Source organism: Aulonocara stuartgranti (genome assembly GCF_965226115.1).
Source record: "Aulonocara stuartgranti genome assembly, chromosome: 7".
Classification (NCBI taxonomy): Eukaryota; Metazoa; Chordata; class Actinopteri; order Cichliformes; family Cichlidae; genus Aulonocara; species Aulonocara stuartgranti.
Window position 1 is genome coordinate 55375429 of NC_138945.1, and position 27979 is coordinate 55403407.

Here is a 27979-nt window from a genome sequence, read left to right on the forward strand (position 1 = left end):
GACAGAGGCTTTTCATCGAGGGCGAGAGCACAGACGTAAATTTGATTTGAGAGGTTATTAGGTCGAGGCTGCGAGTCCTGCGTTTGATGTTGCCTTTCTGTCACCATGAAGGACAGATAAGGGGATTCTGCACATACCTGTTGGCCCTGCTCACAGTGTATACATAGCACCCTTGACACTTGGAGCCAAACACACACCTACACTTGCTTGCACTCAAGATGAGTCGGAGCGAACGCAGCGGTAAGATCCTCCGATTCCTTCTCTGAACCTGAAGCGATCCTTCTTTGCTCACACTGAAAAGTTTTCAGAATCACAATGACTACAGCACTTGTGGTGAGTTTCTGCTTTAATGTACAATTTAAAGTTTATGCAGAAATTTTGACCTTTTTTTTCAAGATTTGAAGGTTAATGTGGTTTCATTTCAGGTGTCTGCATCTCTTTTTCAACTGGTTGTTGTCCTGCTCTTAATCCCTGGTCATGCTTCACTGACCAAAGTGAAGCACGGCAACACCTCAGGTAGGATTTCTGATAATTGCTGAAAGGAGAAGGTGCTTTGGAGCCTTTCTAACTGCTCTGCTCTGTTATGGTCTCAGGAGTGGTGTATCTGGGATCTGCGTTTGTTGATGAGGCTCTTCAGAGGGCGATTGAGCTGACTGATGCTGCTTACACCCACACGAGTGAAAGGTAGAAATTCTTTATTCTGGTCTAAAATATATCTGGAAATATCTCAAACCAGGCTGACACATAGAAGAAAATAAATCATTTTACGTCTGCGAGGGACTGAATACACAGTTCTGAATGTTTCCAGGGTGAAGACGTCGCTGTCTGAAGGCGCTCTGAGACCCAGTGACCTGCTGGCTCAGTTCAAACAGATTGAAAGCACAACCAGGACCCAGATCCGGGCTGCTGAACTGCTGGACAACACAGTGGAGCTGATCAGAGAGATGGTCTACACTAACACCATGATGCAGCCCAACGCTTATGGTACTGAACAGCAGCAGAACACCATGTAAACCTGCGGGCCATTTAATCTGATGAATGATTAAACAAGCTTTATTCTACATCATATTTTTAGTTTGTTTCAGGATATAATATTACACAGCCAATTTATCTCTTCTATAACTCTTTGTTTTATGTGCTTTATTTAACCAAGTATGGGTGTTTTTGGTATTAAAAAATCTCTTGTTTAGGAGGACAGAAGATATTTTTACAATGATGACTACAAACAATACAGTTTACATATTGTGCCAGAAAATATTAGTCAGCATAAGTTGACTCATGGAGGCTACTGAAGCATAATCAAGCTCAGCAAAACCAAATTCCAGAAATAGATTTGGATCATTTGGATCATTTGAATCATTTGTATCTGCTTTTGACAGGAAAGGACACAACAATTGATCTGATCTTTCTCATATATATTTCTTTATGTTTCAGTGTTACTAACTTGGACCTTGTTGTGCTTACCGTGCTCCCTCAGAAATGCTGAGTGAAGAAGATACGGAGAATCTGCTGCATGTGACGGGCTGCTCCGCTGAGCTGCAGACGCCCAGCTGTCAGATAGACTGTCTCTCTGAGCGTTACAGATCCGTCACAGGCGAGTGCAACAACAGGTCAGAGCATGTATAAAATTCGACAGGCTGGCGCAACAGAGATCGTTGTTTTCAGGTAACCATCTCTCTGTGTTCTGCTGCTGTACAGACAACATCCGAGATGGGGGGCTGCTAATATCCCGTATTCCCGTTGGTTGGCTCCAGAGTATGAGGATGTGTGGGGGATGCCCAGAGGGTGGGAACCAAAACACACCTATCACAATGCCAGCCTGCCTCCAGTAAGAGTCCTGCAGCAGCTCTCGGTCGTCTTCTGTCCTGCCAGCTGCTGTAAGCCCATCACTCCTCCTCCTCATCTCGTATGTTCCAGGTGCGGCTGGTGTCACAGGAAGTGCTGTTCACTCACAATGACAACATCTCTGTGGACTCCACTCTGTCCCACTTGCTGGTGGATTGGGGTCAGTGGATAGACCACGATCTGGTGCTGACGCCTCAGAGTCCCAGTACGGCTGCCTTTAAGTCTGGAGCTGACTGCACCCACACCTGCAACCGAGACTCACCCTGCTTTCCCATCCAGGTGCATTTCACCAGCTCTCTTGGAAGGCTCTAATTTATTTTGTTTTTTTTATTATTTTCCTTCACATGCTAAATGCCAAACCCGTAACCTGCACAGTTTCTGTATATTTACTGTATAGCAGATTATCTCTTACCATTAGTACCAAACACAGGTTCGGTAACACTGTCAATGGTTTAAATAGAAAATATAAACCAGGAAATACTCTCTCATTACGCCCAATTAGAAGATTTCTCATTGGCTGTTGTACGTAAAGTTCTGTGAAAAGAAAGTTCACTTGAGTCTAAGGAGCTTGGAAAGAAAAGCGTCTGGACTTCTTTAAGTGGCTTGAAGACGTTTCACCTCTCATCTGAGAAGTTTTCTTTCCAAGCTCCTTAGACTACGATGACCTGGATACTGAGAACCTTCACAGTTCAGTTGACTGTTTTCATAGGAATTAAGAAGTTTAGGCAGTTTGAAGGTCTGGAGCATTCAGGTGTGTGCTAAGACAATGCTGCAATCTTGAGCAGACATTCAACCAAATTTACCCCAAGGTCAGAAAATGCAATGCTAAGAGAAATTGCCAAAAAAAAAAAGAAAAAGATCTACATCTAAACCCTACAGCACTCAATTAGCATGTTAAGTGTTAAAGGTCATGACAGTACAATTACAAAAACACTGAAGAAGTATTTGGAAGGATTGCCAGGAGAAATCCTTTTCTGTCTAAAAAGAACATGGCAGCACGGCTCAGGTGTGCAAGGTTGCACAGAGTCATTTGGTACTGGGCGAGAGAATTTATGGTTTTCAGGGTGTTTATCATTAACTCAGTTTCCCTGGGTCTTTTACCGTGTGTTATGAATAAATCTTCTTTTTTTGTACCAGTACTGGTTTTATTTTGTCGTATTTATCCTCGACACCCTAAAGGCTGGACCGTGAAAATATTGTCCTACATAAACCAGTCCATGGCGCAAAAAAGGTTTGGGACCGCTGCACTAAATGACAAGCAAGGTGGTGGAGGGGTGATGATTTGGGCTTGTTTTGCAGCCACAGATCCTGGGCACCTTCCAGTCATTTTGTCAACTATGAATCTAGTCATGTATAAGGACAGCAATCCCATGAACACCAGTGACTGTCTGAAAAAGAAAGGAATGAAAGTGTTCAAATGAGCCAATCAAATCCAGACCTCAGCCTGACTGAAATTCTGTGGGAGGACCTTAGGAGAGCCATGCAAATGCCTACAAACCTCAATGAACAGAAACAATCTTGAAACAAAGAGTGAGCCAGAATTCCTCCACCATGATGCGAGAGACTGATAAAGTTACCTCACGTTATTGCTGCTAAAGGTAGTTCTGAATCACGAGTAGACACATGTCTGATATTTTTTATTCTTTACTCCTGGAGGTGAAATTGTTTTAGAAATTTGAAATTGACAGCTGTTCCCAAAAAAGACTAGACTTGCATCATTTTTTTCCCTTATATTGTTGCTATGGAAAAGAATGTCCTTCCCTCATCTGCAGCAGTTTAAAGACAACTTTCTTTACTAGATCCCACCATCTGATCCTCGTAATGGGGTCCAGAGTTGCATGCCTTTCTTCCGCTCTGCTCCCAGCTGTGGTGCTGGAGTTCTGCCTCATCGTCAGCGGGAGCAGCTCAACGCCATCACCTCCTTTGTCGATGCCAGCATGGTGTACGGCAGCTCCACCAGCCTGGCTTCTGCTCTCAGAAACCAATCTTCTCCTCTGGGCTCAATGGCCATCAACTCCCAGCACTCAGATCACGAGCTCGCCTACATGCCCTTCCTACCTCGCCTCCAGGCTCACCTGGACCCCTGCGGCCCTCGCAACTCCACCACCTCAGGAACATCAGACAGGTCTGCTCACCGACAGAACACCACATCCTGCTTTCAAGCTGGTGAGTGGGCGAATGTTGTAAATTCTCCACCCACTGTAAGCTTCAGTGCAGCTGTTGCTCATGACTAATGCTTCACAGGTGATTCGAGAGCCAATGAACATCTGGGATTGATTGCGCTGCACACGCTCTTCCTGAGAGAGCACAACCGACTGGTCAAAGAGCTGCACCTGCTAAACCTTCATTGGAGCCCAGACACCCTGTACCAGGAGGCCCGCAAGATCATAGGAGCCATTCATCAGGTATCTGCAGGATTATCTGATGAACAACATATCACATCTACCTGTTCTCATCCCTTTGACTGGTGTTCTAAATCCTTTAAGATCCTAACATGGGAGCACTACCTGCCACGGGTCCTTGGTGAGAATGCCATGTCTCATCTGATGCCTCCTTACAAGGGTTATGATCCTGACATGGATCCCAGCATTGCTAATGTTTTTGCAACTGCTGCATTTCGTTTTGCTCACGTCACCGTGCAACCAGTAGTGACCAGATTGGGGCCAGGATATAATGCTAACTCGCAGTATCCCTCTCTGCTGCTGCATCACTCACTGTTTGCCTCTTGGAGGGTTGTGCAGGAAGGTAATGAGCAATGTTGTTGTTTTACTCTGATTACATGTACTCAGCATTTCTATTTCTGTTTTAATTTCCTCCTGTTGTTTCAGGTGGTATAGACCCAGTGCTGCGTGGCCTCCTGCTGTCTCCAGCCAAGCTGCAGACTCCCGGTCAGATGATGGTGGAGGAGCTGACAGAGAGACTCTTTCAGGCACAGGGTGGGATGCCTCTGGACCTCGGAGCCCTTAATCTCCAGAGAGGCCGAGACCACGGCCTGCCCGGTATCAAGACTTGCAACCTCTCGCACCGATATCCCATCTGCTGTCTGTCCTATTGTTCTCTTTTCCAGCTCCATGTTTTCATTATTGAAGTCAGCTAGAGTAGCTTTGCACCAGTCACAGTTAAAAGTAATCCATATGTGCAGTATCTTATATTTATCCTTAATACAGTCTCTCACTTCCGCCTCTATCTGAAACAAGATGTTTTAGAACCTCCCCTTTTAAACAGACTTTCTTGTGATTGGCTGCCCCCCATATTAGAGGAGGGGCAGGTGGGTGGAGATTACTTGCACATACAGTGTCTTTATTTTTATTTTTAAACTTTGTCCATTTTTACTATCAGTATCCACTATTGTTACAGTATATAGGACATTGCAAAGTGCTTGAGCTACCCTTCATATTTTGGGAAATTGGAGACATATATAAACACACATTTGTTCAATTCTAACAGCCTTAAAAGTCAATATTTGGTATGACATCTACAGAGTGCAGCCTCTAAGCTTCTTGACAGTTACCCTTCAACTGAGGCAATTTCTGATGAAACTTTGTGGAAATCATCTTATTGATGACATCTTATCAGACTGTGTTATTGTTGCCATTTATGACATATACAACGAAAGAAATTGGAATAAATAAATAAATAAAACTCTCTCTCTCACACACACACACACATGCACACACGCACACACACACACACACACACACACACACACACACCACACACACACACACACACACACACAGAATAGGTCTCTTTTAAATGATTTAAGAAAAATCAGGATCCACAATCCATAGTTACCAACACCTGCATTTACCTCTTTTAGTCTAATATTTTAAAAGAAATTACAGTAGCGTTAAGACCATAAAACCATGTACCAGCGGTTGTAGTTTTTCTGCAGCTACAGTATTCCTTCTATTATCACAGGGCTTCCATTCTGGGGAAATCTGCAAAGTAGAAACCATATGTTTATTATATTACTTTTGTATATTTTAAGCCATAGAAATCCTCCCCATGCTCTTATAAACCCTATTATAACTTTGTTATTCATTTTTTAGGCTAGATAATGCTTATTTTTACTGCAAAAATAAATTGCAATTTTAAAAATTAAAACACGCAGAAACTGTAATATAAATTTGCAGATAAATCGGAAATGTAGCGTGTCTGGAAAGGTAAAACACGATATGACATGGGAATACTGTATACTAATTCTTGTATTAAACTGTGTGTTTTCATATTCTAGCTGCAAAAAAAATGAGAGCACAGTTGATGTTATTGTAATGTAAGTCAACGTGCACGACATCACAGCATCATTAATAGTAGTTATACTTGTTTCCTTGAAAGTCTGCCATGAAAAGTGTGTGCTGACTCATGATGAACCAGTCCCAGATGTAGGAATGTGTTAATAACCCTGCCAGGTGGCCTGTAGTCCTCTAATAGTTATTTGTGTTGCTTGTTAATTAAGAGTTAAAACTGGCCCTCTGAAATTTCCCTCAGGGAGTGACTTCTCACAGAGCTAAACCAACTAGTTCCTAATGCACGTTATCACGTGATGCTAATGCAACAGTCACTGCACAAAAAAACCTTGAGAGAATCCAGCTATGCAACCTAATCTCACCTTATTTCATTTTTGTATATCTACACTTAAGTTTGAAGGTTCTAATTTCCCTCCTATTACATCTGCCTTCCTTAAATACTGATTTTACTTGGTAAAATCAGTATTTGGCTATGTTCACTTTCACATGAGCCCCATATATTTAATGCTTATCTCACTTTCTTCACTCCATCTTTAACCCGCAGTCTTCTGACTCATCTCCTCCATCAGGATACAGCTCCTGGCGAAAGTTCTGTGGCCTTTCTGTTCCCAACAACACACTGGACCTGGCTGAAATTCTGGGCAACTTCACTTTGGCTCACAAATTCCAACTCTTATACGGGACACCACACAACATCGACGTGTGGGTGGGTGCCATCTCTGAGCCAGCTCTGCCCGGAGGCCGAGTCGGACCGCTCCTGTCATGCCTGCTCGCGAGACAGTTCAGAGCGCTGAGAGACGGTGACAGGTGGGCCACAGCTAAAATTAAATTATTAAAAATATGATGCAAAAAAGTGAAATTCTAAAATATTCTAAAATATGTGCTTGTCTTTCAAGGTTTTGGTGGGAGAGGGAAGGAGTGTTCACCCGCGCTCAGAGGAAACATCTGCGTTCAGTCTCTTTATCCCGCATCATTTGTGACAACAGCCACGTCACACATGTCCCTGCCGACCCGTTCTCACGCACCGAGACCTCGGAGGACATGTTGGCCTGTTCTGACCCCCTCATCCCTCACCTTGACATCAGCCCGTGGAAAGAGCAGGACTCGGGTGAGGCTGTGGAAAACAAGTTGTGTCGAGTATGAAGCTGGGATGGCCTTATTTTTTCACTGACTTTCTCACAGATCCCCGCTGCGGTCCAATACCCAGGATTCAATTTGGCTACTATCTCCTCTGTAACTCGGTGATCCTGTATCAGTGTCACTCTGGCTACAAGCTGCTGGGAGCTTCATCCATCAGTTGTGATCCAAACAGCCAGCAGTGGAGCCCAGCACCCCCATCGTGTCAGGGTACGAAAACTAAACTGTCTAGTCAAGCCCTGATGGCATGTGTTGTTCTTTTCTTTTAACGCCAGAGTTTAACATTATGTTTTTTGTTTAAGGAATTATAATTGTTAAAAAATAACTTTCATTTAAGCTCAAGAATGAATTTGAAATTCCAACTTCCAGGAAGAAATTTTAACCAGGAAAATTCTAAAATGAAAATTAAAAATACAATTCTCCAGAAAGGGCAATTTAACTAATTGCTGGAGTTTATTTTAAACACATTTTTAGCAGTTTAGTCAGGTATATTATCTACGTGAATTGTTTCAATATCTGGGCTGCAGCCCCCAGTGGACTGTGAAGGTACTGCGGCTGGGCCCTAGTCATTTATTTTTTTTAATAAATCATTCAGTAAACTTGTTTTTTAGTTAAAAATATGCCATTAAATATGTCAGTTTGGCTGATTTTGCAGATATCGATGAATGTGAGGAAATGACTTCTTGTCCACAACACCTGGAGTGCCTGAACATACCAGGCTCCTTTGTGTGCTCAGGTTGGTTTCAGATCACTTTAAATATTTCCCAATGTGAATTTTAAACACCATTCAGCACGTCCTAAACGTCTGTCACTTCTGAACACCTCTTCACATGACCCAGAGCCCTCCTCGCTATCGGCCGTCTCCATCGTCACCGCAGTGATAGTTGTGTTTGGAGGCGTGGTCGTGCTGGTGATGGGCATGTTCTGTTTTCGAAGGCGAGTCATCTGCATGCAGATTTCTCATTTTACACAAACACTGGTGGGCTAGTTTCAACAGACTGAATTGAAATGAAATGTAATGATTAAAGGAGCTATGCAAACATGTTCATCCATCGCTAAAAATATTTAACATTTCAATAACTGAATTTGTTTCTTGCAGATATCTCCCAAAGAGAGAAGCGCTGGTGACTGCTGGATGTTGCCAAGAGAAAAGTTAATCAATCCTTTGTAAGAGTTTGGTTGATTTTTGTTGTAATATTCCTGTGAAATTATCTAAATGTTTTTAAATGTTCTTATGTATTTAGTTGACTAGCTGCAGTTTTTTTCATCTTAATTTATAAGTATCACATCTGTGTTCAATAACAGTTCAGCTTATAAGAAATTCGTCTTGATTTCATCTTTTCTCCTCTCGTGCCCTTTGATAAACAGCAGGGCAAACTATTTATTAAGGTCTGCTGTAATCGGTACAAAGAGGTCATCAAAACAGCAGCTCAGAGAAGTCTTTCCAATCCGGAAACTCAAATCTTACTGGAATGTCGGCTTCATAAAGCCCCTCTGAGCTGGACACAGTCTCAGTATTTCCTCGGTATTCCTGCTTGAGAACCTGTTTGGCGTATGTAAGTGTTATGACCTTATTCTAACCCCAAATCTGTGCCCAGAGCAAACATCACCCCTGGGATATCTGGTTGCACTGGGTTGAAATTAATTGAAGTGATGAGTCTTTCCCAGGCAAACTTCCGGAGTCTCCCTCTCTTGATCGGATTTCTAATAATAAAAGAGACATGGTACAAAAGTGACAGCTGGTATACAATGCCTCGTGTTTAATGCAGCTTTTACACAGTTGGTTATGAGTACACTGAGGTCAGGAACCTCAAAGCCCTGCATAAGGCTAAGAAGCAGTTATTGCACGTTCTGACACACTATACTTCATTGTTACCTTTAAAAGATTTCTGTTTTTTAAAAAAGTCAGTAACAATAAATCTATAATATGAGATACAACCTATATACACTATGGCTATTTTCTGCATTCATGCAAAGTCAATTATGGCTTTTACTTTATGTTCATACTGTTAACTACAGATGTGCAAAACTCAATCACATCTTAAAAGCTTTTTTCACCTGTCACTGTAAAGCTCTCCCTACTCTGAGCATGGGTGGGTAATAATTAACGATACATCTGATTTTTAGGTACAGGGCTAACGAGAAGCTGAAGGTGACTAAGTTAAGTCTTTGTACAAGGCAGAGCAGGAAGTGTACCAACAAAATTAAGGCCATGCTCAGAATGAAGGTCTGGGCTGTGGTGTCTGAGCTGATAACTGAAAGTACAAAGAAAACAAGCTGAATCATTGCTGTGTGGAAACAATAAAACTATTACACCACATATTTGTAATACTTGAGGTTAAGATTGTGCTCATTATTTTGCAGGCTAATGCCTGAATCAGGACACACAGTCTATTGTATAAAAATGAGAAATTTTGTATTCCGTGGGTGATTCAGTAAGAAGTTTCTCCACACTTTCTTGGGGACAACAGTTATTTTCCAGGAATGTGGTGCAACAGAAAAAACTTCTCCGACATGTCTGGGAATAATATCATCTTTTTTTTTCTTTTTTAAAAACATGGACTGTAATGTCATTCCTGGAGTGCTGGTTTGATTCTAATTGTTTTATTGCATTTCCAAAAGTGACAAACATGTTTTGCTTCCCTTGTTGGTGACCTTTGCTGCAGCACTGTTCAACCTGATCAAAGACATGTGCGTTGCCACAGTTACCCAAGGCTGTAACTGCTATGCTCTCTTGTTGAGTGTTCCAGGTACCGTCCTAGCCCTGGTCAGTGAGGTAGAAACCTAATTTGGCCACATTCATCTCTCTACGAAGACGCATGATTTCCCAGAACATCTGCTCCGCTGAACATGGGAGGAACAAAAAAATTAGAAAGAAAGATGTTGATTGTTGGCAAAGTTAAGACCGAGTGGTAACAGAGCCGTGCACCTGTAATTCAATTTTAAAGGAAGACACATTATTCTCTAAGTAATTCTATGTAGTGCATAACTTCATGTGTTTTCTGGGAAAGAAGAAATTATTAAATGATACATCATATAATAAAAAGGACAACTGATTATTAATAAAACATCAACATAATGATTATTAAATAAAGTTGATGTAAAAAGGCAAGATTAATCCATCACAACACGGATCGTGCCCCAAAAAAATACAGTGGAAGAAAGTTACCATGAAACTACCCACTACTTACTTACGCTGTACTTAAAAATACTACCTACTACCTACTTCCAGTACAATTTGTATCTTTCAGTAAAATACCTTAAGTTACTCACTACTTAAAATTCCTCATGCATTGCATAAAATGACTTGCATAATAATTACATTTGCTTAAACTATTTATTTCTGTGTCCCTGTTAACTTACCATCATGTCTCACCAGGCCCTGCTGGATGTAGCGGATATAAGTGAAAAAATTGCAGACAGCCGTGATCTAGAAAAGTGAATATGTGACAAGGTCACGACTCTACACAGTGGCTACGCAAACTTTTATAACACTGGCATGTCTTGGGATTTTGTATCATTCAAACATTATTACTATAACTGCAGAAAAGTAATGAATGATAATTAAACTTTGCAATTTGTACATATGAAGATGAAAATCACATTAAAGGCCTCTAATGAGAATAAAACAAAACATACAAAACACGAGAAAAAAAAATGATATACTATGAAAGCTACCTGCCTTGAGGCTTCAGCTAGACAGAAGATGTTAAGTTGTTGCGTGAGTGCATCATTTGCTGGGTGGAGTTAACTAATGCTAATATGGTGCAAAGCATGCTTAGGGCGAGGCACACAGAAACCAAACATTCCTTCAGAGAGAAAGATTGCCTGAGAGAAACAGCTGAGGATCTGAACCACAGGTAGAAACAACATGTGTTTGCTTGAGTCAAACTGTTTGATAAGGGTGTGCAAACAAGACTACAGGTGTGCCTTGGACAGAAAGGAAGTGATATTTACCCGTGCTCGGCTGGAAGGTGAGATGTAATAGTAGCTCTCTTTGTCGCCAAGTTTAATGCGATGTTTGCAAAGCCGTGACAGGCCACTTAATGCACATTTTCTACAAGAGAAAACAACGTGTCAACAATTTATTGCAGCACAACGTAGATGCACAATCATCTGTTTTAGGACAGGATACAGCAAACATGAGCTTACAGGCCTTTAGTTCTTCAACAGTAAAACATACTGAGAACACTTTACAAGTCGTTTTAGTGAAAGAGGTGCGCAGAGAGAAAGTTAGCCACAAAAGGAATGAAAGTGGGATCCCGTCTGGTTCATTAATTTACAGATTTGTTTATATCGTTCCACACATCTGTGTTGACAGTTTTTTATTTCATGCCACAGTTAGCAGAGTTAGTGAAAAGCTGAAAGGGTTATTAGCTCCCGAGAGGACTTACGTCTCTACTGCAGCCCTAAAGCCACTGGAAAAAAAACAAAACAATTTTAGATCAGGGTGATCAGAAATGTGCCCACTGATTAAACCACTCTCAGTCATAATTATAAGATAGACAAAAGGCTCTGATCATAAACCATCGATGGAAAAACCAAACCAACCAAATCAGAGCAGTGAGTGGTGAAACACGACAGGATGACAGTCGGGTAACTCACTTAGGACCTCCACACTCTATAGCTGAGGCTTTAACCATCGGTACTGCCGACATGGCGACAGGCTCAATGGTCAGAGAGTTGTTCTCCACTGCGCTCTGGACCAGGTGGGACAGCTGTGGAGAACAGGAATCAATAACTTTAACATAACTTCACATTAACTCTTCCACGGCATGCGTTTTTTGGGCATATTGGGGCCAGATGAATGTAAAAACAAAGAATTGCCACATTTTTTTTTTACCTTATTTCTGTTTTTAAGAAAAAATAAGAGCCACATATGAGGATAATCGTTTAAAATTTTGATAAACAGTAGCAGTATAATGTCCTTATAAGTGGATATCAGGCCCTTGTAGAGCAAAATTGAGTATTTTGGTCTAAATAACCCAAAATGTGATGTCCACATATGTGGACGCCAGGTCCTAGGAGGTTAAAATACACATGAAGCAGCATGGTAGCTGTACAAAGAAGCAGTGAGTATGACCTCTGATCTCGTGAAGGAGAGGCAGGGCCCGATGTCTTCTCTGTAAATACGACTCAGGAAGGCGGAGGAGCGGTCCAGGCTCGGGTGTTCCTTCCACATCAAAAACTCAGCAAACAAAATGGAGTCCATCTGCAGAGAGAAAGCCAAACCCTCACTCAAACTGGACAAAACTGATTCTCTGACACACATCTAGATTAAAGACGTGTTTAATCCCCAAAAGACCGATGACTGACAATAAAAGATCCACTGTTGAACACACAAAAGTGTTTAAATACTAAAGATAAGAAAATCTTGTATTCAAAGAATTCGGGCTGTCAAAACATCAGAGTTTAAAAAGGAAATATCGTCAATATAAAGCCCATAAAATTCCTCCACCTTATTTAGGATTTATATGATAGAAGACAAATGATCTCAGCAGACCTGAAGTGAAAATCCTTTTAAAATAATCAGGAAGTCTGGGAATACCAAAACAGACTGGACTGGAGCAAACCTTGAGCACGCTTTGGTCAATTCATATAGCTCATAATCTGGATTTAGAGAGTGTCTATAAATCTATGTTCTTCATACTTCAAACAAGGCAAGTCTCAACAAGAAGCCCATTTTAATAAAGCAGACAGCGCTGATAGGTCACCTGTGGGTTTAACAAGCAGTTAAAGAAAATTCAAAACACATCAGTCGATCCTTTAAGGTGAAAAACGTAGTTAAGGTCCACCATCGCTATGAATTAAGGGATGTAATCATCTCCTCTCCTTTCATAAAAAGGATGGTCCGATGCATCCTCTGCTAAAGGATGTAATAAATGAAATACTGAAACACCTCATTTTGTTATCTGGAGAATTAAAACAGCTCTTAGTAATGCTGCTGTGCAGATAACTCCAGGTCAGGTCACTCAGTAACTGTCCCAGGCAAAACTGGCTGTTCGACAGCGCTCAGTCCAAGTTATGGAGTTTGTTGTAGGAAGGGATTCCCACAGTGTGAAAATTATGGAGTTTTATACTGAATTTGGCAGGAACACTTTCAGTGGCTGTAAGATCTACAGCGCCTCCTTCAATATTGAAAAAAAAATGTAATATTGAAAATTGTTTCTAGCTGAATGGACACTTTGAGCTCTTTAAGCTAAAAACTGCTCCAAACGGTTTGTTCATTTCCATTTTGACCATTTGTTTAACTTTAGCTTTCATTTTTTTTAATGTTAGTTTTACTTTTTATTCTTTATTCTTATTCTTATCAATGGTGTTGTTGTTGTTGGTAGTAGTAGTAGTAGTAGTAGTAGTAGTAATAATATATGGGCGGTACTAGCAACGGGGAAGTAAAATAATCCAATGCATCATTATAACCACTTGACTGACAGTCATGTAGACATCCTCAATGTCAAACATCAGCAACAATGTCTCCTCAGGCTCATTGCATAGACAAATACAGTGGGGCAAAAAAGTATTTAGTCAGCCACCGATTGTGCAAGTTCCCCCACTTAAAATGATGACAGAGGTCAGTAATTTGCACCAGAGGTACACTTCAACTGTGAGAGACAGAATGTGAAAAAAAAAAAATCCATGAATCCACATGGTAGGATTTGTAAAGAATTTATTCGTAAATCAGGGTGGAAAATAAGTATTTGGTCAATAACAAAAATACAACTCAGTACTTTGTAACATAACCTTTGTTGGCAATAACAGAGGTCAAACGTTTACTATAGGTCTTTACCAGGTTTGCACACACAGTAGCTGGTATTTTGGCCCATTCCTCCATGCAGATCTTCTCGAGAGCAGTGATGTTTTGGGGCTGTCGCCGAGCAACACGGACTTTCAACTCCCGCCACAGATTTTCTATGGGGTTGAGGTCTGGAGACTGGCTAGGCCACTCCAGGACTTTCAAATGCTTCTTATGGAGCCACTCCTTTGTTGCCCGGGCGGTGTGTTTTGGATCATTGTCATGTTGGAAGACCCAGCCTCGTTTCATCTTCAAAGTTCTCACTGATGGAAGGAGGTTTTGGCTCAAAATCTCACGATACATGGCCCCATTCATTCTGTCCTTAACACGGATCAGTCGTCCTGTCCCCTTGGCAGAAAAACAGCCCCATAGCATGATGTTTCCACCCCCATGCTTCACAGTAGGTATGGTGTTCTTGGGATGCAACTCAGTATTCTTCTTCCTCCAAACACGACGAGTTGAGTTTATACCAAAAAGTTCTACTTTGGTTTCATCTGACCACATGACATTCTCCCAATCCTCTGCTGTATCATCCATGTGCTCTCTGGCAAACTTCAGACGGGCCTGGACATGCACTGGCTTCAGCAGCGGAACACGTCTGGCACTGCGGGATTTGATTCCCTGCCGTTGTAGTGTGTTACTGATGGTGACCTTTGTTACTTTGGTCCCAGCTCTCTGCAGGTCATTCACCAGGTCCCCCCGTGTGGTTCTGGGATCAAAGCTCACCGTTCTCATGATCATTTTGACCCCACGGGATGAGATCTTGCGTGGAGCCCCAGATCGAGGGAGATTATCAGTGGTCTTGTATGTCTTCCATTTTCTGATGATTGCTCCCACAGTTGATTTTTTCACACCAAGCTGCTTGCCTATTGTAGATTCACTCTTCCCAGTCTGGTGCAGGTCTACAATACTTTTCCTGGTGTCCTTCGAAAGCTCTTTGGTCTTGGCCATGGCGGAGTTTGGAGTCTGACTGTTTGAGGCTGTGGACAGGTGTCTTTTATACAGATGATGAGTTCAAACAGGTGCCATTCATACAGGTAACGAGTGGGGGACAGAAAAGCTTCTTACAGAAGACGTTACAGGTATGTGAGAGCCAGAGATTTTCCTTGTTTGAGGTGACCAAATACTTATTTTCCACCCTAATTTACGAATAAATTCTTTACAAATCCTACCATGTGGATTCATGGATTTTTTTTTTTCACATTCTGTCTCTCACAGTTGAAGTGTACCTCTGGTGCAAATTACTGACCTCTGTCATCATTTTAAGTGGGGGAACTTGCACAATCGGTGGCTGACTAAATACTTTTTTGCCCCACTGTATCTCCAGAGAGACAAGATTTTGATTTTGGTTTTTGATTTCTTTAGCTTGTTTTCAAATGCACAATATCATTTCTGGTAGTTTTTAGTTCTCTAAAAACTTGTTTTAGTTCGTTATAATAACCTTTGTTCATAGTAAGACATAACACCAGTTATGTGGACAGGATCTAGAGACAATATCTCCACAAATGACACATCACTTGCAGTTAAACATTAATCCATTATGATAGAAAAGTCAAACAATAATTTCAAACTCATAAAAAAAAAAAAAAAAACAACAGCTGCAAAACTGTGAGCCCGAAATTTACAACCTTGGGTAATATGGATAAGAGACACCAGGGACAATTAGTTTTGGTAACCCTACCACACTTTAGCAATGAGCCAGAGGCACTGACATTACTGAACCAGCTCTACAAATTCTCGAAATTATGGCGACATAAAATGGTATCTTTTGTTTTTGTTGTAGTCATACTAGACAATCCAGTGAGTGTGTCATGCTTGGCAATTTTCAAAAATATCTATAATATCTCGATATTAGCCAACATATCAGTGATTATCTGTCAAGAACTGGGTATAAACTTTGTGTATCACTAATGTACGTTCAACACAGATAACTCCAGTAAGAAGCAAACAGCTGCATCAAGAAGTCCCTGTTCACCTTACATACACGCTGACAAATTTCAATACAAACTACTGAAAGAAAAGCTCTCAGACCAGACTCACCACACTCTTGACTCAACAGATATCACAGTCTAGAATCACAGTCAAGACGCAGGTAAATGTGAAAGATTAGAGAAATGTAGGAAATGTAAAGGAATGCAGATTACCTGTCTGCCATCAGTGCCCATCCCCTCTATCTGTTTTTGCCATTGAGGGTCATAGGTCATACTGACAGACTGGCCAGGTATCAGACAGAAGATCAGAGAGAGGAGGGCAGGAGCAGCAGGCTGAGAGAGGAAGAGACCCCAGATAAAGACAAGAAGAACAAGTCGGAGAGGTTAGAAGAAAGAAGGGAAAAAAGGAAAGAGAATCTGGCTAAAAGTGATAAAAGTGACTGGAAACAGAAATGGGAAATAAAGTGGGACGCATACCTGAAGTAGAGGAGAGACAACTGTAAAAATTTCAGTTTACCTCTCGGTCCTCTTTGGACACAGGCTGAATGGAAACTTCTTTTTTTGCAGGTGAGAGTGGAAATGCACCACTGGCACTCTTGTTCCGTATGTGCGATTTGTACGATCCCCTGGTACCTGAAGACTGCAGCTGTGGATGCAGCTGGCGATTTGGTGAAGAAGGTGTGGACGTCAACACCAGAGTCTTGAGTGCCGTCACTTCTGCTTGCAGAACATCAATCTGCAAGCCAGACACAAAAAAATTTAATATTGATAATTTGAGGCTATTTTATGACCTTCAACTATGTGAAAAAAAACTGTTCTGATTCAGGAAAGATTTCTGTTCTTCACTGTTTTAATTTTTTTTTTTTAAAGAAACTTCACACACCTTCCCCTGAGCCTCCTTGAGCTGTTTCTCTGAAGCTGCTTGTTTCACGTTAGCATCACGCACCATCTTGTGAGCCTCCTGTTGAAAAGTAAATTGAGACTAATTAAAATTGTACGTTCAAAGCTCAGCAGCTAGACAAAGACAGTGACTGGCTGGTCAACACAGCAGAACATGTAAGGAAAAAGATGACCTTCGTGGCATTAAAAAGCTACTTTTGGTAAGAAGTGTGCTGTCAATTTTGCGACTGAAAGGTATTTTCTGCAGCTTGTCTTACTGCATATGTTTAAGAGTGTAAGATTTTGAAATATACTTTATTTTCCATCAGAAATTATCTGCATGTTTTGAACCGCTAATCTGCGCTGCTCTTAACAGACTTCTGTTCACTATTAAATTGAGCTGGCTGCATCTTTATTTATATATTGATGCATTTTAGTAGCTAAACCTCAGAGCTAATTTAGAACAAACTTGGTAAATCTTGCTCTTAACAAAGAGATGGACTCCCCCAGAGTCAGTGGGTCAAAATTTTTTCAAAGCAATTACAATGTTGCTTAAAAATCACATCAACCTGAAATTTTTATTTATATAAAGGAAGTGATGGTTCTGTAGAAATGCAAACTGCTGATTTAAGGACTTTTGTGGCATAGCACCAACCACCTTCTTCGTCACCAGCTGTCAGAATTACAGTGCACTCAGCAGAGAGCGATGATTACTGCTGACCTCAAACAGACTGGCTGTCAGCTCCTCTAGCTCCTGCTCCAGTTGATTCCTAACTTGCGACAGACGCTCGCACTCCTTGTCCTTTAGTTTCAGTTCCTGAGATGTGCAGGGGAAAGGGACACAACCACATTTAAAACAGAGAAGAACATTTGCATTGTCAGCGCCTTGTTTTCCTGGTCACACTATCTTTTGTTTCTCTGTGTGTGCGCAACCACAAAGTAGGTTACTATACCTTCTTTGCAGCATCCAGCTGTTCCCTGAGGATTTCGGACCCTTTTTCCCTGATTTCCAGGGAGGAGCTACGAAGCCGGGAGAGCTGGCCATGGCCTCGGATTGACGTGGGCCCGACCTGGCCTCCTCCCTCCATTCTGGTCTCTGGTTCTGGATCCAGATCTACCAACCTTCACAAGACCACAAAAAATAAATTGTGTAATAAAAATAAATAAATATATAAAAATAAAATCAATCCTGTACTTAACTACACCCTAATGAGGTTTTTACAGTAATTTAAAAGACTAAAATTAACACCAATGATAAATAAACTAAACATCTACAAGAAATAAAAAGTAAACTGAAACTAGAACCACTTTTTAAAACTACACTATAAAATGTAAACAAAAACTAAAACTGTAGAAAACCAAATAATACTTAAAAGAAAAAACACCAAACCATAACAACCTTAGAGCCAGTGTGATTACTTACAAAACCCTGAGATTCATTTCTACTTACTTTTACAGTGTCAACACAATCTAACAACAATAGCCTTCTTGGTTACAACAGTGCGCTCACTGCAAGACCCCGGGGTGGACCTCGCACCACAGCTTGGAAACCCCTGATACAGCATTAAAAATCCCGACATTTGAATTTAAAGGAAGCTTAAGTTACTTTTATCCCCAAGTTGCAGATAAATCGGTCCACAAAGCAGCTAAATAATTAGCAGACCTTGAGCTAACTAGCTAGTTAGCTTACATTTCCAACTTTTTTTCCTTTCTTTTTTTTTTTTTTTTTTTTTTTTTTACCACGGAGAGGTCCCGCGTCAGTATCCGCCCTTACCCTCTCTGTCAGTGTCCGGGACAGCAGATAAATAAACCTCCCAGCCCGTCTGCGTATTTGTCAGCTGCTCCTCTCCAGTTTCCCTGAGCTGCTGCTGCTGTTAAGTTAAGAAATATAGCATAAACCAAGCTAATGTCCGAGCGAGTTTCAGTGAAACTAATCCCAGTCGTTTTCAATCACAGCTGAGGAATGCGGACGCCTGCGCAGACGATCAACCGCCCAGCAGCAGCAGTTTCAGTCAGAAACAAGACGAAAATCAAGAGCAATGCCAGCTCTGGTTTGCACTTCCTAGAAATAACACTCACTCCTTTCTTCTCCTTTTTTTTTTTTGCCAAGACAGGAAAATGAGTGTATCTCCTTTTTCCTGCCTCCTCCTCCTTCTTCTTCTCTCTTCTTCGCTCTCACAAGTCACATGATGACATCCACCCGACTGCCCAACCGGCACGTCCTGTACGTGGACCAACAAGGTGTCACGGGTCTACCTGCTTAGGTGTATGCTTTTTGCGTGACCAGAGACAACCGATTACAGAGTCACTCTATGGAAAATCAGTGAGTCCCCCCTCTCTGATCCCCAAATATCAGCTGATAATTTTTATTTTACTTTATTTTGTAGTAACTTTATCATACTTAATGGAACCATACAAATAATTTTTCTTCACTGGGTAAAAGCCATTCAGGGCACAGAAATGAAGCAAGAGGCCTAAAATCCAGCTTTTGTAAGTGCAATGTAGCACAGAGTGACAGAGCCTTATGTACTTACCGTGTTTATATACTTTATATTAAGTGTTAAAATCTCTTACATTCAAGGATGATAAAACATAACGTGCGCTAGTTGCATTTATTTATTTTTTTGTAATCAAAATTAAAAATAGTAAGTTACTAAAAATTGTTTTTTCATTTAGTAGAACTTGATTTTTCCGATTGTGCAATACTAATTGTTTACCCACAAGTTATTTTTAGTACTGTGTACTGGCAATGAATAAGATGTCTTAACATAGTTATCTTTTTCTCTTTTTTTCAGTCCACATGTTTGCATACTTTTTTAAGTTCCTGGAACTAATTAGGTTGTACAGGGTACTCAGAATAAATAAGTTGCCCTAACTTAGTTATCTTAAGTAAGATTAGCTTTTTTGAGGCAACAAGTTTGCATACTTTTTTTAAGTTCTGGGAACTAATTTGATTTTACAGTGACCTGATTCCTGCTGTAATTAAATCAGAAGTTTGATCAAAAGATAGTCAAGAATAAATAAAGTTGAATAAAAATATAATTTTAATGTGTAAACCTTTAAGCCCTGTCTGTGAGGAAAGTGTAGCAGGCAGAAAGATAGAGAAATAGAAATGTTTTTGATTTTATTATGCATGAACAACCAGAAGAAGTCATTTTTAACTGTATTGCGATTGATTAAGCCTTCTTTTTTTACAAATTGGATTCACTGTTTTTGAGATTTGCTCTGCTCACTGCCACGATCTTGGATTGGGGCAGTGAGGGCGTTCTCCCCTTAGCCATGCAGGATGGCTGAGGATTGTAAAACCAAAACTGAGAAAGTTTTTGATTTGAAGGTAAATATGTTAAATAAAAAAGTTAATTATGAACCAAAGTTAGTTTGCAGTCTTATCTGCAAACGTGCTGAACTTATTGTACCAAAAGGGTGGTGAGATTTTATCCCCTATGGTTGCCTCCAGGGTCCCTGAACTTTAATGTTCATCATGGTTTTATATTCATATGAAATATGGTTGAAGTTACAAATAATAATATCAGCGCCAATACTCTAAGTTTACATTTTTTTCTATTCTTGGATCTGTTTGATGTCACTAAGAGCCAATATTCTAATATGGTTATCTCAGCCCCACACCTTTTACTGTGAAATCAGAAGCCCCATCCACTTGCTCTTCAAACCTGGTCTGCCAAAATCACAGAGCGGGGATGTCAAACTTGTTTTATATTGTGGGCTGGACCAGTTAAACTATCCTTTCTTTAACTACACACGTAATCCCTGAGATATAGTAACATAGTGTTATGTGTTAACATATATATATATAATGTAAAATATCTACTTCAGGTTCTTCTATGAGATAAAGAAATGCTGTTGCATTAATTACAGACATCTGTCAGCATGACTCTTTTGGGTGTAAATTGTAAGAAATAAATGTGTAAAATTACAGAGTTCTGGTATCTCATTGCCCAGGCTGTCCTGTAAGTATATATTTTTTTATTTTACTGAGGGCCTATTATTACTATTACTATTAAACAAAAAAGAAATTTCTTAAGTAGTTTCTGGAAAAAACAGGAACTTTGCTGTCACTGAATTGTTTTACTTAATTACTTTGGTGTAGTATGAATGGCCATGGTGGAGGTCTTTATCATTTGGCAAAACTATAAAACTTACAGTTAAAAGTCTAGGATTATTCCTTCCTTCGCATTTTCTAAAGCCATCCAATTGGCCGGATTGGAGTCTTTAACTGGCCGATTCCGGCACCTGGGCCTTATTTTTGACACTCCTACTATAGATGGTGTAAGAGACCGATGTAGCTACTCAGCTGTTTATGAAGTCCTGAAACCGCACGTGATGAGCAAGGAGTGGATCTGACTTTAAAACCAAGAAGGAAGCCCACTTGTTGGGTAATGACATTTAATTGACGAGTCTTTAGCCAATGAGCATTCTTAGACAACCTCCTGACTCTAAGCCTAATCATTTCAATATGTCCTAAAAATACAGAGCAAGGTTTTTTTGCAACCAGATGAGTCGCCTCCTGCTGGCCATTAAAAGGAATGCACAAATCAGTAGACGTAAGACCAGTGTGATAAGGGTGGGGATAAATCATGTCCAGGAACACTAATTAATAGATCACAATTTCACACAAGGCTGTGAGACTGTGTTGGTTTACATGAAGCAGCCAATCAGAAGAGAGGACAGGGAGCTACAATGGTTTCCTTCAGCGGATGAACTTGGCTACTCCAAGGTCCAGTTTTTCTTAAATTTTTTTAATCTCTGACATGTCCTGTCAGTGAATTTGTCAGTAGGAAAGAATTAGGAATACTGCTGACTGCAGGGTTTAAGACGCTAAAACTCGAAACATTCTGTGCGGATTACATTTCAAGCATTTATCCTCCATCTCAGGCCAACACCGGCACGTTTTCCAACTTTTGCATGATCGCTGAACAGCAGAAGGATTTTTCATTTACAAAACATGCCTAAGAAAATACCAATCACTGTTGGAGTTACACTAAAACTAAACACAGACCTTTGTTTGCACTTTTGCATATCTGACTCGGTCACCTTGTTACAAGTGCACGCGCCCACAATCACAGACTTCACACTGAGCAGGACTTGTGACAAAGCAATGTGCTACTTTTAGATACATTTTACACCATGTGCAGAATTACACAACTATCTCTGGAGAATCTGGATAAAGGGAAGATAAATGTATACATGAATCTTTATACATAAGCAGCAACTGGCACGTGTTATGTTAAAAAATGTGTTTTATCAGTTTATCCAGTGCTCCAAGATTTAACACTTACTGTCCGACAACACAGCCTTCCTCCTCGATGACCTTGCTAGACTTGTGCCTGACAGTAGACACATTTTGTGTGCCAAAGAAGACTGCAGAGGAGTATACTGCAATCCCAGATATTCCCGCCTTGAGGACTTCATATCCCGGGCTCGATGAAGTTGAAGGTGGAGAAGAGGAAATCTGGACGCTGTGAATTCCCTCAAAAGCATCCATAAGTTATCTCTCAGGCTGTGCAGAGATTCATCAAATGCTGTTGGATAGCTCCTGGGATGATTTAGTTTGTGGAAGGATGACTCTGACGTGTGTGGGTATTAAGCACCTAAGATGCAGAAAACACAGAGTTACATACTGCAACTTAAAATCAGTGCAACTAACTTCAAGATCTTTTCCCCTTTCTGAATACCACATTTTCTTTTCTTTGCAGGCTGATTGTGCTCAGTCTGTTAAACTGCACTTGTGAGATGAATTAAGGAGAAAAAAATAGAGAGGATATACTCACCAGAAATATGTAAAACTGATTCACAGATGTTGCTAGTGCAGAAGAAAATCTGCCAAAAGCAGCAGAAACCAAACACCCTGCACTTCGCCCTGCTGTTGGTCCTTCTGGTTATACAGGAAGGGTTAATCACTAACACACTCTGACCAGTAGCGATTCAGCTGTATGCATTTTTTCCAGCAGAGGGGGGTCACACACGTTCTCACCTGACCAGGAGTTTGCCATGATGAAATCCTGCTACAGATGGGAAAAAAACAGCAAAGGTGACCTGACATTGAAACACTAGAACAATAGCTCAGAGGTGTGTACCTAATGCACACCTCTGAGATGTAGAAAAAGTGTTAAATTACAAAAAGTCGAAGCAGGCTGAGATTTGGTTCACAGAGTCATATTTCTAACCTAAACCCACACACTCAGCATTTATACTCGTAACCAGCCTATTTGTGGCAGTGTGGGTTCTCTGCTGCCCTCAGATTTGCTCAGATTAACAGGAGCTGGCCTCACAATGCAGCTTTGTTGGAGAAACAGATTAACACATCAAGTGACCGGAGGTGTAGGAGGCCCTCGCTCGCTTTTTCTTTCCTGCTTTGCTTTCTCCAACATTATCCCTGAACGCTGCCACCGCACATCTTGAACCGCAGAGAGCATGATGGCCATTTTCGTTTTCTTTAAGTAAGTCTGCGCATATCACCTCTCTCACAACCTTGAAATCCGAATCGCATCACATTTCAAGGTGTCTTTTTCCAATCAGATTAAATGAGGACCACAAATCAACCCATCTGAGCTGCTTGGTTTACCTCTCTGTCCTTTCAGATCTGTCACCACACTGGTCTTAAGGGGCTGATCGCCGAACCTGAGCTCAGACGAAGCACGGAGGACAACACCACGCTGGTTTCCTTCATGTCAGGCCACAGTCAGCCAGCACGTTGGCCAACAAGCAGCAGCAGCGATGACAGTGACGTACTCCCGCCGAGTTGCTGATGCGGGTTTGGGGACCTTTTTTCACCTTCTCCTGCGATGGAAGGGCAGCATCTACAAACTGCTCTACAGGGAGCTTATCATCTTCACTCTGCTCTACTACTTCTTCAGTGTTGTTTACAGGTAGGAAAGTCACATTACAGCAGCACGAGTTTTGCTCTCATAATGACATTTTTCTGTTTTTAAGAGAGAGTTAACTGTTTTGGTCCCAAAACTGGGAATTATGAGTCATCTTTTAGGCCTCAGTTGGATTAGGAACATAATTAACTTTAAATGTAATTTTACTTTAAAGCTTCAAAAAAACAAACAAACAAACAAAAAAAACTAGCACTCATAAATTAATTAGACTACCACTCCAATGTAAGGTTTATGTCCCTTATGCTCTATATTTAACAGTATTGGTAATAACTAAAATCAGTTTCTGTAATGGTTTATGGCTCTTTAAACAAAGTGATATTTGTATTGCTAAAATATGATTGTTGTTGTTAAGCAGAAAGAAAAATATTGTAAAGCACATTATTATTATTAACTTACATTCCTGAACAAAGAGTTTAGATTTAGTGGTCAGATGTTGTGTTTTCTTGTTTTTATCACAGATGGTGTAATAAATCACTGTACATGCTTTCCTCTCCTTTTTATTGTGCCATTCAGTGTTATCTACAAAAATGAAAATTCACAAACATCTCAAAAGTTCATTCTTATTATGAGTAGATGGTTGCGTGTCTGTTTGAGTAGCACCCTGCTACATAACGGCATCTGTGACCCCTTTTACAGCTCTTAAAATAGCTTTAAGTGTTCTGCGAGATGTATTTCACAAGGCAGGTATTAACAAAAGTAACAACCCTTCTGACTTTAACAGAGCTCGCGTCAGTGCTTTTGATATTTCCCTCACCAGGTTTGTGTTAAACGATGATCAGAAGAGGCTGTTTGAAAAGTTGTCGATATACTGCGACCGCTACGCAGAGCTCATCCCTGTGTCATTTGTGTTGGGTGAGTTGTGGCTCACTAACCCTAACCCTTTTAAGTCAGGAGGGCATCACTGAAAGTTTCACTTCATTTATCTTAACCAGGTTTCTATGTGACTTTGGTCGTGTCCCGTTGGTGGGGACAGTTTGAGAATGTACCCTGGCCAGACCGTTTGGCAGCATTAGTCGGAGGTCACGTTCGAGGAGCTGACGAAACATCCCGGCTGACCCGCAGGACACTTATGAGGTACGCCAACCTCTCTGGTGTGCTCATCTACCGCTCCGTCAGCACAGCAGTCTACAAGAGGTTTCCAACCATGGAGCATTTGGTGCAGGCAGGTGGGTCGTTTGCTGTTATTAGTCTTGCCTCTTTAAAACATAGCATGCTGTGCAGAAGCTGCACAGCATTCAGACCCAATGTCTTCTTCTCATGTGGCTGAACTGATGAGAAGATTATGAGGCGAGCTCTGGCTGTTCACCAGGACTATGCGTGCAGGAACACGCACCTTTTGGCTGCTTTCATCAACACGTTGTGTTTTTCCATCTCAGGTTTGATGACATCAGAAGAGCTGAGGCACTTGGAGGATTTGCCCTCCCCTCATAATAAGTTCTGGGTGCCCTGCATGTGGTTTGTCAGCCTGGCTCTGAGAGCACGGACTGAGGGTCGCATCAACAACGACGTGGCGCTCACTGCTCTCCTCACTGTAGGTGCCCATGTGCAAACCAAAGCCTCACAGCCTGCAAATATTTTCTGGTTTTGCATGACTTTTACTGTTTTCTGTTTAGGAGTTGAATAGCTTACGGGCGAAGTGTATGAAGCTGTACGGCTATGACTGGATCAGCCTGCCTCTTGTCTATACTCAGGTTTTTGTTTATATTGCATTCAGCACTGAAACCAAAAAGTAGCCGATAGCAGTAATATTAGGTACTAAAAATATAATGGTTTTCTTGCAATAATCATCATATACCTTAAATCGTTAACCCTCCCTAATCCAGATGCATTTGATCGGCAATAAAAGCCATAACTCAAGATAAACTGTTTCTCTAGGATGGTGTAAAACAATCCTAATTAAAGGCATATAATCAGTTAATGCTCTGACTTTTTTTTTTAATTAGGTGGCAACAGTTGCAGTCTACAGCTTCTTCCTAGCGTGTCTGATCGGTCGTCAGTTCTTGGATCCAACTCAGGGATACCCTGGTCATGAAATGGATTTCTACCTCCCTATTTTTACCCTGTTGCAGTTTTTCTTCTATGTTGGATGGCTGAAGGTGAGGGACCACTGATTGATCATGTCTGTGGTTCTTAAAGTTGAGGCCTTCCGCCACAAAAAGAAAGGAATTTGCTACTGGACAGTTCATCCCATTGAGCACTAAAGATGTGCAGAACAAGACTTGGAAAACATTTTTCTTTAATTGAACAGATGAAACATCCCCAACTTTGACAAAAACAGCTGGTCAACAAATGAAATAACCACTTGTGTTGAAAAAATAAATATAAACAAGAACTAAAAAGGAGGATTACTAACATCTAAACTCTGGATTATGCTGATTGCTGACTTTGACTTGTTAATTTGTCCACTGAGTTTCATTGAGGTAGTGTGTTTGTTTTGGTCTCAGGTGGCTGAACAACTCATAAATCCATTCGGTGAAGATGATGATGATTTTGAAACCAACTGGCTTGTGGACCGCAATTTGCAGGTGTGAATCTAAACCAAACTATTTGCTAACTGATCCTAGACAGCGAGTGTATTGTTTGAGTCAATGTGGTTTTCACTGTGTCCCAGGTCTCATTGTTATCTGTGGATGAGATGTACGATAGCCTGCCTCTGGTTGAGAGGGATATGTACTGGAATGAGTCGGAACCTCAGCCGCCCTACACTACTGCCAGCGCTGAACACCGCAAACCCTCCTTCATGGGCTCAGCGCTGGATATCAGGTTTAATGATTCTTTCTTTCTTTCTTTCTTTCTTTCTTTCTTTCTTTCTTTTTCTTTCTTCTTAATAAACTTGCTGAACATATGTCAAACCTTCTGTTTGGTCTTCAGTGTTCCTAAGGAGGAGATGGAGTTCCAGTCCAATCTGGAGCAGATCAAAGAAAATGAGGAAGCCAACTACTCCACTCCTCTGCTTGGAGGGCTTGGTCGTCTTCTCGGTGTCCACTCCCCAAACTTCCCTCGCTCCTCCCGGGTGTCACTTCTCCGCCGTCGCCCTGGAGCTCCACTAAGCCGCTTTCCCCTTTACTTGCACACAGAGGCACCTTTGACTCAAGGTCAAGCCTGCCAGGAGGGAGATCCTGACTACGCCTTTTCCACCACACCCTTGTACGAAAGACCAGGTTTCTATAGCTGCCCACAAACCCCAATTCACTGCATTCCTCCTGCGGTGCCCCGTCCTCGACCTGCTAGGAGAACCCAAAATGACTTGGATCACAGCTGCAGTTCTCTAGCCCCTCCAACTGTGGGCTCCCAGATGCTGCCTCCCGACACCCCTAACCACATCCCCCCTCCGCCATCCTCTGCTTTCCCCTGGCTGAGTGAGGATGGGGATACGCAGAGTGCACCTACCTTCTCCTTCCCCGACCCTCCACCTGAACTCTGCCCAATATCTAAACTCAGACTGGGACACGGCCTGCTATCTCGCCGCCCTCCCCCTCCTCGCCTCACCCTGGACACCCTACCATCTGCTGACATTCAGCCTGGACCAGCAAGTGGCCGGGCTGCGGGAGGCGGAGGAGAAAGGGTGTTCTCGTTCACTCCGCCCTCTCGCACAACGGCAGCAAATCCCGGTAATCCCAACAGCAGCTCTAGCAGCATTAATGTAACAAGCACCAACAGCGCAGGCACGACGGGAAGTCTTTGCAACGGCACAGGTCACGGTAATTTTAGTAACCATGGGAACTTCAGTGGCAACATGAGGGCAAGCAACGGGGGCACCAACGGTGGGTTGAGCAATAACATGAACACAGTTTCCACTTCAGCGCCATCGCAGCAAGAAACCAATCAGCAAAACTCGCCCAACGATTCAGGAATCTCACTCGCCGAAGGAGACCTGCTGGGCGTTCTGGTGGATGGTGGGGTGAACAAGGCAGCAGGAGGGAGGGAGCAGGACTAAGAAAAGAAGGTGTGACTCACTGTTTTTTTTTTTAAGCACATGTGCCAAATATCTCACAAAAACAGGCACTGGACTGTATCAGCTGGAGCCACTAAAAATTATTTACTTTCCAATGAACTCTCACAGAAGAATTAACCTACTTGTAATATTTTTTAAAAAAGGACCTTATGAGATTTGACCCTCAGTGCATTATGGAAAAATACTTTCCAGTTTCATCAGTGGCAGCCAAAATGTGTATATTCTTCATCTGTGGTAGTCTTTGCATCAGTGTCTTTATTAATAAATATTATATATTATTCTTCTTT

General features: G+C 41.5%; 3 protein-coding genes across 7 annotated transcripts; 2 read left to right on the plus strand and 1 right to left on the minus strand.

Annotated features, from left to right (window-relative positions):
* Nucleotides 1–246: 246 nt before the first annotated feature.
* Nucleotides 247–9869, plus strand: epx (eosinophil peroxidase). The gene is made up of 17 exons (XM_082541753.1): nt 247–333; nt 426–516; nt 594–684; nt 809–984; nt 1478–1610; nt 1699–1828; nt 1918–2124; nt 3645–4011; nt 4090–4250; nt 4332–4590; nt 4674–4844; nt 6665–6902; nt 6992–7203; nt 7278–7442; nt 7888–7968; nt 8072–8168; nt 8332–9869. The coding sequence occupies exons 1-17, from the start codon at nt 316–318 to the stop codon at nt 8387–8389; spliced, it is 2655 nt and encodes an 884-aa protein (XP_082397879.1). The 5' UTR covers nt 247–315; the 3' UTR covers nt 8390–9869.
* rab3il1 (RAB3A interacting protein (rabin3)-like 1) lies at nt 8966–22738 on the minus strand. Of its 5 annotated transcripts, XM_082541766.1 has the most exons (12): nt 22625–22738; nt 22133–22444; nt 17789–17957; nt 17557–17652; nt 16840–16917; nt 16474–16692; nt 12316–12444; nt 11838–11950; nt 11627–11650; nt 11190–11289; nt 10596–10662; nt 8966–10076 (listed from the first exon to the last, which is right to left on the minus strand). In XM_082541766.1, the coding sequence occupies exons 2-12, from the start codon at nt 22336–22338 to the stop codon at nt 9991–9993; spliced, it is 1287 nt and encodes a 428-aa protein (XP_082397892.1). In that variant the 5' UTR covers nt 22339–22444; nt 22625–22738; the 3' UTR covers nt 8966–9990. The 5 variants fall into 5 exon arrangements, with proteins under 5 accessions (XP_082397892.1, XP_082397888.1, XP_082397889.1 ...); XM_082541762.1 differs by lacking the exons at nt 22133–22444; nt 22625–22738 and adding an exon at nt 18610–18999; XM_082541763.1 differs by lacking the exons at nt 22133–22444; nt 22625–22738 and adding an exon at nt 18915–18997.
* On the plus strand, nt 19073–27943 carry best1 (bestrophin 1). Its single transcript, XM_082541761.1, has 11 exons — nt 19073–19158; nt 22802–23293; nt 23435–23722; nt 24495–24589; nt 24670–24903; nt 25114–25268; nt 25351–25428; nt 25681–25833; nt 26182–26262; nt 26349–26500; nt 26609–27943. The coding sequence occupies exons 3-11, from the start codon at nt 23571–23573 to the stop codon at nt 27672–27674; spliced, it is 2166 nt and encodes a 721-aa protein (XP_082397887.1). The 5' UTR covers nt 19073–19158; nt 22802–23293; nt 23435–23570; the 3' UTR covers nt 27675–27943.
* The last annotated feature ends 36 nt before the right edge of the window (nt 27944–27979 follow it).

Excerpts from the sequence above, each read along its gene's own strand:
- epx (XM_082541753.1), top strand. Across the intron at positions 1,611-1,698 it reads ACAGGCGAGTGCAACAACAG|ACAACATCCGAGATGGGGGG; the intron begins GTCAGAGCATGT and ends GCTGCTGTACAG. Across the intron at positions 4,251-4,331 it reads TCATAGGAGCCATTCATCAG|ATCCTAACATGGGAGCACTA; the intron begins GTATCTGCAGGA and ends AAATCCTTTAAG.
- best1 (XM_082541761.1), top strand. The coding sequence starts at position 23,571 with ATGACAGTGACGTACTCCCGCCGAGTTGCTGATGCGGGTTTGGGGACC. Across the intron at positions 23,723-24,494 it reads TTCTTCAGTGTTGTTTACAG|GTTTGTGTTAAACGATGATC; the intron begins GTAGGAAAGTCA and ends TTCCCTCACCAG. Across the intron at positions 24,590-24,669 it reads CCCTGTGTCATTTGTGTTGG|GTTTCTATGTGACTTTGGTC; the intron begins GTGAGTTGTGGC and ends TATCTTAACCAG.
- rab3il1 (XM_082541766.1), bottom strand. The coding sequence starts at position 22,338 with ATGGATGCTTTTGAGGGAATTCACAGCGTCCAGATTTCCTCTTCTCCA. Across the intron at positions 17,653-17,788 it reads AGCTGGATGCTGCAAAGAAG|GAACTGAAACTAAAGGACAA; the intron begins GTATAGTAACCT and ends TGCACATCTCAG. Across the intron at positions 11,290-11,626 it reads TTTAGGGCTGCAGTAGAGAC|AAAATGTGCATTAAGTGGCC; the intron begins GTAAGTCCTCTC and ends TTTCTCTTGTAG.